Raw genomic sequence first — 14191 nt, forward strand, 5'->3', positions numbered from 1 at the left:
AGGCTGGGAGCTACTCTGAAGGTTGTATTGTATTGTATTGTCTTTAGCTTCTTTCTGAACGGAAGCAGGTTTTCCATCTGTCTAAGTTCGGCTGGGAGTTTGTTCCAAGCCGAAGCTGCTGCAATACTAAAAGCTCCTCCTCCAGATCGAACTCTTCTAAACCTGGATACTCTCACCAGTTTAGCTGAGGAGGAGCGAAGGTTACGTGAGGGGACGTGCCATTCAAATCTGCTCTGTAATGGCATGGGCCCAATGCCATGCAGAGCTTTAAAGACTATGCATATCGACTTGAATTGTACACTCTGCATGACTGGATGCCAGTGGAGCTCGGCAAGGGCCTGGGACGCTGATGACTGGCGTGGTCTCGTTAGAGCTAGCTTGGCCGCCATCGACTTGATTCTCTGGAGTCTCCCTATCAGATATTTAGGAGACTCTAGCAGCAATGCTTTGCAGTAATCCAGTCGGCTCAGGACAATACTCCCTACTACCAGCGATCTAGTCTGTTTAGGGAGCAATGGAAGGACCCTTCGGAGCATTATCATCAAAGCGAAGCAATCACCAACTACCTTGTTTACTTGGGACTCTAGGCTCAAGTTACAATCAAAGCAGACTCCTAGATTGCATACTACCTTTGTGGGAGTCAGTGGAGCTGTCAGCGGTAGTGGCAAAAACCCAGTAGATAGTGGAAGGGGAACCTTCCCAGCTGTGCAACATAGGATCTCAGTTTCTTTCCCCATTAAATTGAAAATAGTTATTTTGTGGCCATAATGCAGTGTCTTGTAAACAGTAAATAGAACAAGCATTTACAATGCAATGGTCTCGGCAATATTATAGTTAGAGCTATTGGTAGTGTTCATTATTTTTTTATATATTTTGTATCTGTAAATAAATGGCATTGTTATTTTTTTTGGTTTTTATTTTTTTTTGCATATGGGATACTTATAGCATTAGCAGAGAGAGAGTGAGGTAGCAAGATAGAGTGAGGTATTGAAATAGAGAGTGAGGTAGTGAGAGAGAGTGAGGTAGATAGAGTGTAATGTAGTGAGATAGAGTGTGAGTTAGTAAAGAGTGAGGTAGTTAGAGAGGGATGTTGTGATGTAGTGAGATATAAGCATAGAGTGATGTTGTGATGTAGTGAGATAGAGAGGGAGTGAAAGTGAGTTAGTGTGATAGAAAGAGTGAGGTAGTGAGATAGAGAGTGATTGATGTAGTGAGTTATAGTGAGAGTGAAGTTATGATGTGAGCTAGAGAGTGAAGTAGTGAGAGAGTGTAGTCGTTATATTTTTAGAGAGAGAAGTTGTGAGATAGTGAAGTACTGAGATAAATAGAGTGTAGTGGTGAGTTAGAGAGAGTTATGTAGTGATAAAGATGCAGATAGAGAGTGAGGTAGTGAGATAGATATTGTGTGATATTGTGTTAGTGAGTGAGGTATTGAGTGTTTGATTGTGTGAGTAGTGAGTTAGTGAGATATATTTAGTGGATTAGTGATGTTGAAAGAGTGAGTTAGTGATATTGATAGAGTGAGTTAGAGAGAGTGAGTGACGTTGTGATGGGAAGAGAATGAGGTAGTGAAAGTGAGAGTTTGAGATAGAGTGAGGACATACATAGCTACTGACTTACACATACAGAGGTAATCATAGACTATTTGTAAATATGCATTGATAGTTCAGAAGATCAAATACATTGTTGTTGCTTGTAAATAATTAGTACTGAAAAGTGTTTAAAATTTTTTATTAATTAGAATTTTTAGATACTTTTGTTTACATTTTTTAAATTTTGCATTAGTGTTAACTTTTAATTACATTTTCGTAATCTTATTCGATTATTTCAACAATGGAGCCATTTTTAAATATAACATTTACATTTTTTGGTAATTTTAGCATGAGAGCTTCACTAAAGTCTTCTACGTCTGTAGGTATATCGAAGTAGTCCATTATAATAGTATTTTCGATGTCCATTGATTTTAAAAGTTCAGTGTCTTGAATGTGTACGGTTAGGGTACATTTTTCTTGCGTCGTATTTTCAATCCCATATATTGTAATATTTATTTTTTCCAAAGGTGGTTCTATTACCTGCAAAGTAAAAATAAATTGTTAATAGAGGCATATAGTGTGCATTGTGATTATTCTGTTATTGGAGTATTCCAGATGGTAAGTGAAATAGAAAGTGATAGTTTTAAAGATAGAGAGTGAGGTAGTGAGAGCGAGCGAGAGTGATGTACTTATTTAGTGGGAGATAGTGTAGTTGTGATGTTTTGAGAGATAGATGTTGTAAGATAGTGAGGTAGTGAGATAAATTGAGTGGAGTTTTGAGTTAGATATATTGATGTAGTGAGAGAGCGAGAGTGATTTCAAGAGAGTGAGTGAGATATATTTTGAGTGAGGTGTTGAAAGTGATGGAGTGAGATAGAAAGTAATATAAAGATGTAGTGAGATAGAGAGAAAGTGAGGTAGTGAGATAGAGTGAATTTGTGATGTAGTAAGATAGAGAGTGATGTAGTGAAATTGAGAGTGAGGTAGTGAGAGAGTGATGTGATAGATAGTGCTGTAATATACAGATCTACAGTTAAAGAGAGTGAGTGTGGTATATTGCGAGTGATGTAGTGAAAGTGAGGGAGTGAGATAGAGAGTAAGAGAAAGTGAAGTAGTGAGATAGATAGAGAGTGAATTTGTGATGTAGTAAGATAGAGAGTGATGTAGTGAGTTAGAGAGTGAGGTAGTGAGAGAGTTAGGTAGTGATAGATAGTGCTGTAAGATATAGATTTAGGTAACATACATATTGAGGCATCTACATAGACATAGAGAGTTAATTATACACATATAGAGCCACTTAAAAAAACACACATAGACACCTACCCACCTATTGAGCTTTGCATACATAGAGGTAAACACACTCAAATCTACATATACACAGAGTGTGGGGCAGAGAGCGTGGGGCAGAGAGCGTGGGGGCAGAGAGCGCGTGTGGCAGAGAGCGCGTGTGGCAGAGAGCGTGTGTGGCAGAGAGCGCATGTGGCAGAGAGTGCTGGGGCAGAGAGCGTGGGGGCGGAGAGCGTGGGGGCAGAGAGCGTGGGGGCAGAGTGCGTGGGGCAGAGTGCGTGGGGCAGAGTGCGTGGGGCAGAGTGCGTGGGGCAGAGAGCGTGGGGGCAGAGAGCGTGGGGCAGAGAGCGTGGGGGCAGAGAGCGTGGGGGCAGAGAGCGTGGGGGCAGAGAGCGTGGGGGCAGAGAGCGTTGAGGAGAGCTGTTGGGGCAGAGAGCGTGGGGGCAGAGAGCGTGGGGGCAGAGAGCGTGGGGGCAGAGAGCGTGGGGCAGAGAGTGTGGGTAGTACTTACCTCTATATGTGTATTCCGCGTAGTATTTAACATTTTCTCATTATTAAACTCGTGGACGGTTAAGTGTGTCATTTTGACATACGTTCCAAGTGTTATTGGGAATTCTGTTGCATTTCTCCATAATGTTATTTTGACAGAGTCTGTTGTGTCTCTAACTGTAATAGATTTTAATTTTGTTTCTTGTCCTGACACAAAAATGTTTTTAGTTTCTTCTTCCTGTAAAAGATAAAGTAAATATTAGTTTTTATTAGTGATGTAATGTGTCAGTATAGCAGACAGAGTGCGGTGCAGACAGAGTGCGGTGCAGACAGAGTGCGGTGCAGACAGAGTGCGGTGCAGACAGATTTTTGTGAAGAGAGTGTGTTGAAGAGAAAATGTGGGGCAGAGAGCGTGGGGCAGAGAGCGTGGGGCAGAGAGCGTGGGGCAGAGAGCGTGGGGGCAGAGAGCGTGGGGGCAGAGAGCGTGGGGGCAGAGAGCGTGGGGGCAGAGAGCGTGGGGGCAGAGAGCGTGGGGAAGAGAGTATGTTGGAATAGAGTTTGTGTTGTACTTATTAACATACCTCGGATATTGTCCCTGTTATGCTCATTAATGTCCGTAATTTTGCTTGTCTTATTGTTTTAATCGGTGATACTGGTGGAGCTGGTGGTTCTAGTATATTTTTTGCTTCGTGCAGAATTTCACTTGTAAGCGTTAAAGGTATCATCCTTGATATTTTTGTATGTTTCGTTAAAAGTACAACATTGTTCTTTGCTCGGAAATTTCTTATAATAATTCCATTTCCTTGTTTGGTTTGATTGTAAAAATCGTCATTATAGCATGTTGCTTTAATTGAACCACTTTCATCTGCTAGGGCAAGGTGGTATAAGATTTTGTTTTCTTTCTTAGCATTTTGGTAGTTTGTTTTTTGAGAACATGTTACAATGTTTGCTTTTATAGCCTTTTGATAAGGTTTGCTCTCATCTTGTTTGCCCATCTTAATTTCTTGTATAGAAATCATCTGAAATGAGAATAAATTGTGAGTATACATTTTGGATATAACTGTTGAATACATTGTACTTTATCTTAAAGTAACATAAAGTAACATATGAAATTATACAACAGGCTTATTAAATAGAGAGAGTTATGTAGTGAGAGAGAGTGAGGTAGATAGAGAGTGAGGTAGTGAGAGACAGAGTGAAGTATTGAAAGAGTTCGGTAGTGATGCTTAGGAATGTTGAGATATAAACAGAGAGTGATGTTGTGAGTTAGTGAGTGCGTTAGTGAAATAGAGAGTGGAAGTTATTTAGTGTGATAGAGAGATTGGGAATCTGAGGAAGTGAGATCGAGAGAGAGTGATGTAGTGAGTTAGAGAGATAGAATTTGTGTGTTAGTGAGATAGTGATTATGTTAGTGAGTTATTGACTTACTGAACTTTAGAGAGAGCGAGGCGTGATATAGTGATGTAGTGAGAGTGAAATAGTGAGATAGAAATAGAGTGATGTAGTGAGAGAGAGTGATGTAGTGAGGTAGAGAGTGAAGTTGTGAGATAGTGTGTTAGAGAGTGATGTAGCAAGAGAGTGATGTATGTAGCAACAGTTATTTAATGAGCTATTGAGTGAGAGTTAGTGAAGTAGTGTTATTGTGTTGCTGTTATTTAGATAGAGTTGAGTAGTGAGGTAGAGAGTGAGTTAGAGAGAGTGAATGAGTTAGTGAGAGAGTGAAGTAGTGTGAGAGATAGTTAGAGTGAGTGATGTAGTGAGAGAGAGAGTTAGTGAGAGAAAGAGATAGGGAGAGAGAGAGTGAGGTATATATAGAGAGAGAGTCAACCACACACAGACAAAAAGTGTATCACTCAGACATACATACAGAGCACTACATACTGATACATCCATACACTTCCACATACTGAGACTGCCATACACACAGAGAGCTATCAACACATATATACAGAGCTACATATATACCCATAGAGAGCCACTGAGTTACTACTTAACATAAATACTGATCCAGCCACATAAAGATAGCGAACTATTTATACACACATATATATATACAACATGCTTACTAAATTGCGACCCATAAAGCTTTGTGATCACTATAATATGACTCTAATATACCATAGTGACTTAAGTTTACATTACTATAGATATGATCTAAAGTCGATTTGTAGTCAGTTGTATATTCTGTTACTTTCTGTTCACATTTGAATTCGTTTACCATATATTGTAGCAGTATGTTAGCATTTTGTGATGATTGTGTTAAATCTATGTTGAAGTCACCCATTATGCAGTAATTATAATTAGGGTAAAAGTTCAATATCGTACTTAAAACTTGTAATAGTGTTTGTATCTGTACATGTGGTGGTTTGTATAGTATAACAAATAAGTAGTTGCAATTATTAAGCTGCAGAGTAAAATGTAGAATGTCAATTTCGTGTTGTGTTTCATATATAGGAATTAAAAATATATTTTTCCTGTAGTAAATTGCTATCCCATGTTTTGTTACTTGATGGTGGAATTTGTCAAATATTAATAGATGGTACTGTTCTATTAAGAAAGTATTGCTATCAGCTATTCTAGTAGTGTTTATTTCAGTGAAGCATAGAATATCTGCATTCATTAGATTTGTGTCTGCTTTTATAGCTGTGTAATTCTTTTGCAGTGAACATATATTTTGCACTATCAAATTACACATTTGGCTGTAGTTACATAATTGTGGTACAGATATTTGCAATAGCATATCTGTTCTTAGTCTTGTCATTTCGTCATGTACTTTAGCATGGACAGCTATTTTGTCTGGGTTAAAGTTTTTAATATATATGTTAGCTAATGATTTGGCTCTGCTTAAAGCCACATAATGCATATGATGTACTTTGCTATTGTTAAAGTGTATGTAAAGTGGTTCAATAGTTGCTCCTTGTGTTCTATGTATAGTACGTGCAGATGATTGTCGTAGGGGAAATTGTTTGCGTATAATTGTTATAAATTTTTTGGTAAATTGGAAATGGCGCGATATAGCATGTATTGGTGTCCAAGTAGGCAAAATGTTAGTGCTGTATATGTGTTTATTTTCCTGCCTTGTATATTTACCAACATTTTCATCATCAAAATGAATCCATATAACATTAGGGGTGTTATTTATTGTTTCTACAAATTCAACTATGCCTGTAGCACCATTTGTTAAGCCATCATTAACATTAATATTGCTAGTTAGATCATATCTTAATTTCAAGGCAATATGGACAACGAATGGCAGGCCCATTGTTTTTGTTGAGTCTGTAGGCAATTGACTAAGAATCTTCTTTTTAACAATTTCAGTTAAGTCAGATGCAACTGTATCTACTGCTGTTGCTGTGTAAACAGGGTAATGTTGTATATGTTGCAATAAAACTGCACTATTAATGCTATTAACTTCATTGTTAGTTCCCATAATGTAAGGTATAGTTTTGATAATGTTTTCTGGTGGTTCAAATTCTCGGGTTTGTATCTGTATTATATCTTCAGTAGTTTGTTTTCCTTCTCGTAATCTGTTTAGTAGTTCAGCAAATGGTAAGTTATTGAGCTGTCTCATTATTTTAGTTAACTCAAATAACTTAAAATGTTCTTGCCATAGATTAGTTATTTATTGTCTGTATGAATATTTAGAAGTTTCAAAAATGTATGGGTCAAATACTGGCTTTAATTGATAAAAATCTCCAATTGCTAAAATTGATACACCACCAAAAGGGAGGTTAGACATTTTTATTTCTTGTAGTCTATTATGTATGAAATTGAATATATTTGCTCCTACCATTGAGATTTCATCAATTATTACTATTTTTAGATGCATTAATTGGTTTTGTAGTGTGCTCCTGTTCTCATGAGTTAGTGGTTTGTGATCTAGTGTTTGCGAAACAGGTATTTTAAAAGTACTATGTAGTGTTTTACCATGAATGTTATGTGCTGCTTTGCCCATTGGAGCTGTAAGCAATACATATATGTTGTCTGGATTTTCTCCTGCTTTAGTATTGTAGTATCGTAGTAATGTTTGGTAAAGTGCAGTAATAAGGAAGCTTTTACCTACTCCTGCACCACCTGTACAAAATGTGTAGCAGGGTGTTTCTTTTGTCTTTATCCAATGTAAGTGATGGTATATAAAGTTAAGGTGTTCATTGGTAAGATTTTGCATTATACTGTTATATTGCTCATTTGGTATTAAATTATTTGTTAGTTCTTCTTCAATAGTTGTACTTCTAATTCCTAAATCGAATGATAAGTCATACATTATTTGTTCATTAGCTTGTATTTCTGGACATATGTTGTCATCATTTTCTATTTCTGTGGGAGGTATAAGTAATGGATCTAATGTACTATTTTCATTGTCGTTTGTTGTTAATGTTTTATTATATTTATTATGATAATAGTCAATTGTGCTTTGAATTTCTAGATAGCGTTCATAATATGTTTCTTTCTGACCAATTATTTGATGTTCAACTCTCCATGGGTAATAAAGCATTACCAATTCTCTATAATAATTTTCGGAGTCATTGTTTTTGTTAAATCTACAATATCGAATTATTTTTTGTTTTTTGCGTTTTGCGTAGTCTACTTCTATTGCTTCATTTTGCAGATTAATCTCAAGTTCTTCCTCATCTGAGCTATAAAAGTTATTTTCTGCAAGAAAATTTTCATGGTCCGTTTCTTTATTCCTTTTCTTTTTTTTTTTAACATCATACATAGATGCATAGTCAGCTAATGTACATGTTTCTAATATTTCAGGGCGTTTGCTGTACTTTACTATAATATTTTCATATTGTATGTTATTAGAAGTATCTGGCAATAAATTTATTGTCTCAATGTCTTTTAATAGGTATGTCCTCTTTTCTTGTGGGCTTGTATTAATGAATACAAAAGATCTAGAACTTTTTCGTAAAGGGATTTGAAGTATGAGATAGGCAGCTTCTTGCGCACTTATCTCGGTACAGTTTAAGAATTTGTTAGCTATATGCTTGAGTTGTTCTTTTATACTTGGATTGTGATATACTTCTTTTGCAGCTTGTGCAATTATTTTGCTCATTCCACGTTGAGATTTACTAATATATGAAACAATATATACAGCACAGGCATATGCATCTAAGATGTATTGTATATCTATGTTTGCTTGCCATGCTTGTAAAATTGTAGGATTGTAGTTATTAATAAAGCATTCAGCAGGTGTTCTTTGTAGAAAAATAGTTTTCTTTTCAATAATTGACTGTATACATTTAAGATACTGTTTTATATCTAGTTGCATTGAATCTAAAAACTGATTAAAAGTGTAAGTTTGAAATTCTTGTGAGTTCATCGTTAGATGTATTAGTTCAATTTGCTGAAGGAGTTCTTGATCTGTTTTGTCTAGCTCTAATTGTTCTAATATATACGTTTCTGGCATTGGATATTTTGGGTACTGATATTTGCATGTTCTTTTATGTTTAATACGACAATTCTTTGTATGCCCGTGCTTTTGGAGCGGTAATAAAGACTCTATATTTGGATCTTGAGTTTTTGCACATGTTACATACTTATTTATAAAAGTAATAACTTTATTGAGTTCAGAAGTTTCATATTGTGGGGCATTCTCGATCCATATTATGGCATGTATATGTGGGGATCCTCGTTGTTGGAATTCTACTCTATAAAAGTAATCTATTATTTTGCCGATTGGATTACTTTCATGTAATAGTATACAATTAAATAGTTTTCTAACTTGGAAGTCAAAATGTCTTGCACAAGTTATAGGATTTTGTTGTATTAATGTGCATTTTGTTTCCCATGACATATTTAGAAATTCTTCTTTTGTACATTCCTTTTGGTTTTCACTACGCAATAAGATGTTAATTAAATGATACCATTTTGTTTCAGCAGCTGATAAAGTCAGAAAGAAAGTTGGTATCCCTAATTGTCTGATCATAGCAAATAAATCTTTTTTGCATTGCTCCCAATATGGTGGTGAACTACGTACAGTTTTAAGTATTTTGTACCCCTCATTAAATTGTAGAATTTTGTCTAATTTTTGTTTGATGTCTTTTGCAGGTATAACATGGCCATTATTAAAGTATTTCCTAAGGGAGATGTATATTTTGCTATGTATTTGTTTTATGCGCAACTTTGTCAATTTAAAGAAAACATTTGTTATAGACTTTGCTACTCTTTTATCATTACTCCTTAATTCCCATTGACAAATTGTGCTGTAATGTACTGGTACATGCCTTTCTTTATTTGTTAGCCTTCGCTTGCCACAAAATATTGTAGGGAAAGCTAAATATTCAGAATCTATGTCTTCATATAGACCTCTTGGTGTGTTATGTTCTGCAGGTGCTAAATTTAAAATATTAGTATTTTCTGTAGTTATTGTTTCATTAGTTAACATAGTATCTAAATTCCCTGCTGCTATGTTGTCTTCAGAATCTGATGTATCGTTAGTATCAGAAGTGTCATTACAAGGTGTTATATTTGCAGGTGTATATTGCCAATCTGGATTAATGGTGACTCCATATTCTTTGAACATATTGCTAGTAGTTGCTAAATATATTGCAGCGTGTTTAACTTTATTAGGTCTCACATTCTCAAAATGTGTATAAGATTTGTAACTTAATTTTCTTTTTAATTTAATGGGAATCGTCATGTTATCATTAACTTGCCTAGGTAAAACAGTAACAGTTGTCATAACATCTGCAGGTACATTAACTACTGCACCTGATAGAGATTTTTGGAACCCACGTGGTAGTGCTCTAATTTGTAAAAAAGGTATTCTTGGTGATACTAATCTTTCTTCTAAATTATGCAACTGTAAAGCTGCTGGAATATTAGGAAAAGTCATACCATTATAAAAAGAACAAGGGGGTATTTTGTTGTTATTGATATATGTGTAGCATGTTTTACATATCTCATCAGTTTTGAATTTGCTAATGTTACACTCTAAGAATTTTGCTTTCTTTGTAATACTGTGTGTTTTTACTAAATTCTGTTTATGCCATAATTGATTGCAAATAGTGCAAGCATACTCCGGACCATATCTTATTTGGGCATGAAAGCTACTTATTATTTCAGTTGTTGTTTGTAACCTTATATTAGTATCAGTGTTATCTGAATTTTCAGCTTCTTGTGTATGCTTTCTTTTCCTGTTAGTTTTTTGAGCCTGTATCCTACTAGTTTGTGTTGGTAATTGATCACTATGTGTAAATGATACTGTTATGACATTGTCATTGCTATTAGTTATGTTGGCAGTGACATTACTGTGTGTTGTTAAAAGCTCTTCATTTGCTTGACTATTGCTGTTTACTGTGTTTGTACTTGTATTTCCGACTTGTATGTTTGTAGTTGTAATATGTGTTAATGCATTTACCAATACTTTTGTAGTATGGACATATATGTTTTTTTTAGACTTCATTTTATTCTCGCTATTGTTTTTTAGTGTTGCGTTAAGTGATTTTTGGCTAATTGTTATTATTTTTACAGGAGTTAATTGTAAACTAATACTTTGTGAATGTGTTAGTCTTCCTTTATTAGGTAACTTTATGATGTATTGGATAAATTGATTAATAGATTCTATTTCTATAGCAATACATGTTCCATTAGGATGTGGTATTGCTTTTTCATCTTGGCTATGTGAATCAAATATAAAGTAAGAATGGTTATTTTTAAATACCGAAATTGCATTATTTTCTATACAGATTAAAACACCGTTTTCTAAATTAATTGTTGAAGTTAATGCTGACATTAATTTAGCATTTTTACTTTTGTTTTCTTCATTTATCTCACCTTGAAAGCTTTTTTTCAGCTTAGTAGAATATATTATGTTATTGTGAACTATGTAATTAGGTAAATTATGTAGTAGTTCACAATTATCGTTATTAAGAGAGTGCATTTCAGTATATAAAGCATCTCCAAGATCCATTATACAATTTACATCTAAAGTGTCCCAAGTAGATGCTGGTTTACAGTAGTTATGTAGTATAGCAAATAGACTCATTGTTAGAGATTGTGAATATTGTGATGTGTTTTCAATGGTGTTTTGTTTATGCTCCTGTGTTCTATTAACTTTATCTATATCTTGTGGAGTTTGTGCAAAATTATCATTATTTATGTCTCTATTTGTGTCTGTTAGACTTTTAGTCAATATGCTATTGGCCCTATTTCCAGGAATTATTATTGTATTACTTACAGGAATAGGTTTATAAACATGATCATTAATATCTGTATATGTGTTGGCATGTAAATTACCTTGTGATGTTTGTTGTTCTAAATGTTTGTTTATGCTATTTTGCTGAAGTGTTTTTCTAACTATACTAGCATATGTGTTAGTAGTAGTATTATTCTGTGGTGTACTAGTATATTGTGGTGGATCTATGTGATGGCTGTTAGTCGTAGTTAGTTCTGTACGTGTTGTAGGAGTTAAAAATGGATTTGGATCTGATCTAGTACTAAGAGTATTAGCTAATGATGTTGATAGCTGTTCTACATTAGTAAAGGTTCTGAATTTTGATTCACGTATGATATTTTTTGCTCTTTCTATACGTGTCTGAAAGGCGTGTGTAAAAAAATTAGAACATGCTTCAGTAGAATGCACATATATATATTTTCTTGGTATAGAATTTCTATTTTGTTCATTATTGACAATTGTTTTTTGAAGCGTATCTTTTTTAATAGTAGTTATATTTATAGGAGTTAATTCATATGGCAGGCAATTATCATTTGGACCTTTAATGCTATGTGCAAGCTTAGTGATGTAGTCTAGAAGATTTTCAAATGGTATTTGTATAGTAATACATGTTCCATTTGGGTGAGGCATTCCTGTGTTATCGCGGCTATGTGAATCAAATACAAAGTATGAATTGTTATTGTTTATAATAGAAATAACATACTTTTCCATGCAAAGTAAAACACCTGAGTTACAATCCAGTGCAGCTTTTAATGTTGTTATTAATGTTGGTGTTGATGGGTCAAAATGTTTCAATATGTCTCCATATGATGGTTCTTTAAGCTTAAGTGCGTAGATAGTGTTATTGTGTTGTATAAAATTTGGCAATTCGTCTGGATGCATAAGTATTTGACTATTCATTGAATGCATATCTGTGTATAAAGCTTCACCTAAGTCCATAATGTGATGTAAATCTTCTTTAGTCCATGTATTTGCAACTTTGCTATAGTTGTGTATAATAGCAAATGTGCTATTTGGTAAACATTGTCTCCCTCTTGAATTACTTGAAAATCTTATATGCCCCTGATGATAATCAGCTTGCAGTATTTTGATCATATTTATTGCTACACTGATTTGTTTTTCTTAAACTGTTGTCTAAAGAGTATATTGAGTATGTTCTATTTGTATATAGTTACAGTTTACGGCAAAATTGCTATATTTACATTATAGTTATTAATGAGATTTATTTTTATTTATTTTAATTTCTAGCCTATTTTTTCCTGGTAATCTTTTAAGTATTACTTTTATAATATTTAGGTATTTTATTTATACTTGAGTATTTATATTTTTAATTAAAGTAGGCTATTCTATAAACATATATATATATAATATATCTATATACATGCACACACACACACATATATATCTATCTATATATATATATATATATATATATATATATATATATATATATATATATATATATATATATATATATATATATATATATATATATATATATATATATATATATATATATATATTTCCAAAGGTGCTCCGCTTTACTGGGGGCCCCCGACCCTGCAGGGCGTGCTCTCAATAACAGGAACGGAGAATCCTGTAGTTTCAACAAGTTTCAAAACAGAGCCCAACTCCGACTTACGTGCAAGATGACTTTATTTGTCACGTGCTCAGCAGCATTAAAACACTCCTTTTAAAACCTGACCGGTTTCGGCGGCCTCGCCTTGCTCACAGGTGAGTGTAGTCTGTAGTCTCCAAGTGGTCATGTGGCCCACAGTGAGATACTGCAGGTCCCAGAATGCACCATAGTCTTAAAATAATGTCTTAGTGCCCAATTTCACTTCACGTGCAAAATTAGTTCAACAAACATCACGGGCGCAGTGCCCCTCGCTGCCAAGCTAGGATGGGTTTACTTGCAGTGCAGTGTACCAGAGAGAGAAACGTCTCTCTTATCTCCCTTTCTCCTTGAACGTTGCCAAATACCCTCGGAAATCCTGTGGCTGGCACGTTTTCAGAGCGAGTCATGCCCCCTCAATAAAATGTTTCCAAAGGTGCTCCGCTTTACTGGGGGCCCCCGACCCTGCAGGGCGTGCTCTCAATAACAGGAACGGAGAATCCTGTAGTTTCAACAAGTTTCAAAACAGAGCCCAACTCCGACTTACGTGCAAGATGACTTTATTTGTCACGTGCTCAGCAGCATTAAAACACTCCTTTTAAAACCTGACCGGTTTCGGCGGCCTCGCCTTGCTCACAGGTGAGTGTAGTCTGTAGTCTCCAAGTGGTCATGTGGCCCACGGTGAGATACTGCAGGTCCCAGAATGCACCATAGTCTTAAAATAATGTCTTAGTGCCCAATTTCACTTCACGTGCAAAATTAGTTCAACAAACATCACGGGCGCAGTGCCCCTCGCTGCCAAGCTAGGATGGGTTTACTTGCAGTGCAGTGTACCAGAGAGAGAAACGTCTCTCTTATCTCCCTTTCTCCTTGAACGTTGCCAAATACCCTCGGAAATCCTGTGGCTGGCACGTTTTCAGAGCGAGTCATGCCCCCTCAATAAAATGTTTCCAAAGGTGCTCCGCTTTACTGGGGGCCCCCGACCCTGCAGGGCGTGCTCTCAATAACAGGAGCAAGGCGAGGCCGCCGAAACCGGTCAGGTTTTAAAAGGAGTGTTTTAATGCTGCTGAGCACGTGACAAATAAAGTC

General features: G+C 35.4%; 1 protein-coding gene across 1 annotated transcript; it reads right to left on the reverse strand.

Moving 5' to 3' along the window:
* Positions 1-1783: 1783 nt before the first annotated feature.
* Positions 1784-4033, reverse strand: LOC147691803 (uncharacterized). The gene is made up of 3 exons (XM_086936685.1): positions 3890-4033; positions 3331-3546; positions 1784-2072 (listed from the first exon to the last, which is right to left on the reverse strand). The coding sequence occupies exons 1-3, from the start codon at positions 4031-4033 to the stop codon at positions 1815-1817; spliced, it is 618 nt and encodes a 205-aa protein (XP_086792811.1). The 3' UTR covers positions 1784-1814.
* Between the last annotated feature and the right edge of the window lie 10158 nt (positions 4034-14191).

The sequence above is a fragment of the Lissotriton vulgaris genome, chromosome 9 (assembly GCF_964263255.1).
Source record: "Lissotriton vulgaris chromosome 9, aLisVul1.2, whole genome shotgun sequence".
Classification (NCBI taxonomy): domain Eukaryota; kingdom Metazoa; phylum Chordata; class Amphibia; order Caudata; family Salamandridae; genus Lissotriton; species Lissotriton vulgaris.

Excerpts from the sequence above, each read along its gene's own strand:
- LOC147691803 (XM_086936685.1), bottom strand. The coding sequence starts at position 4,033 with ATGATACCTTTAACGCTTACAAGTGAAATTCTGCACGAAGCAAAAAAT. Across the intron at positions 3,547-3,889 it reads TAACAGGGACAATATCCGAG|GAAGAAGAAACTAAAAACAT; the intron begins GTATGTTAATAA and ends TATCTTTTACAG. Across the intron at positions 2,073-3,330 it reads CGCGGAATACACATATAGAG|GTAATAGAACCACCTTTGGA; the intron begins GTAAGTACTACC and ends TTTACTTTGCAG.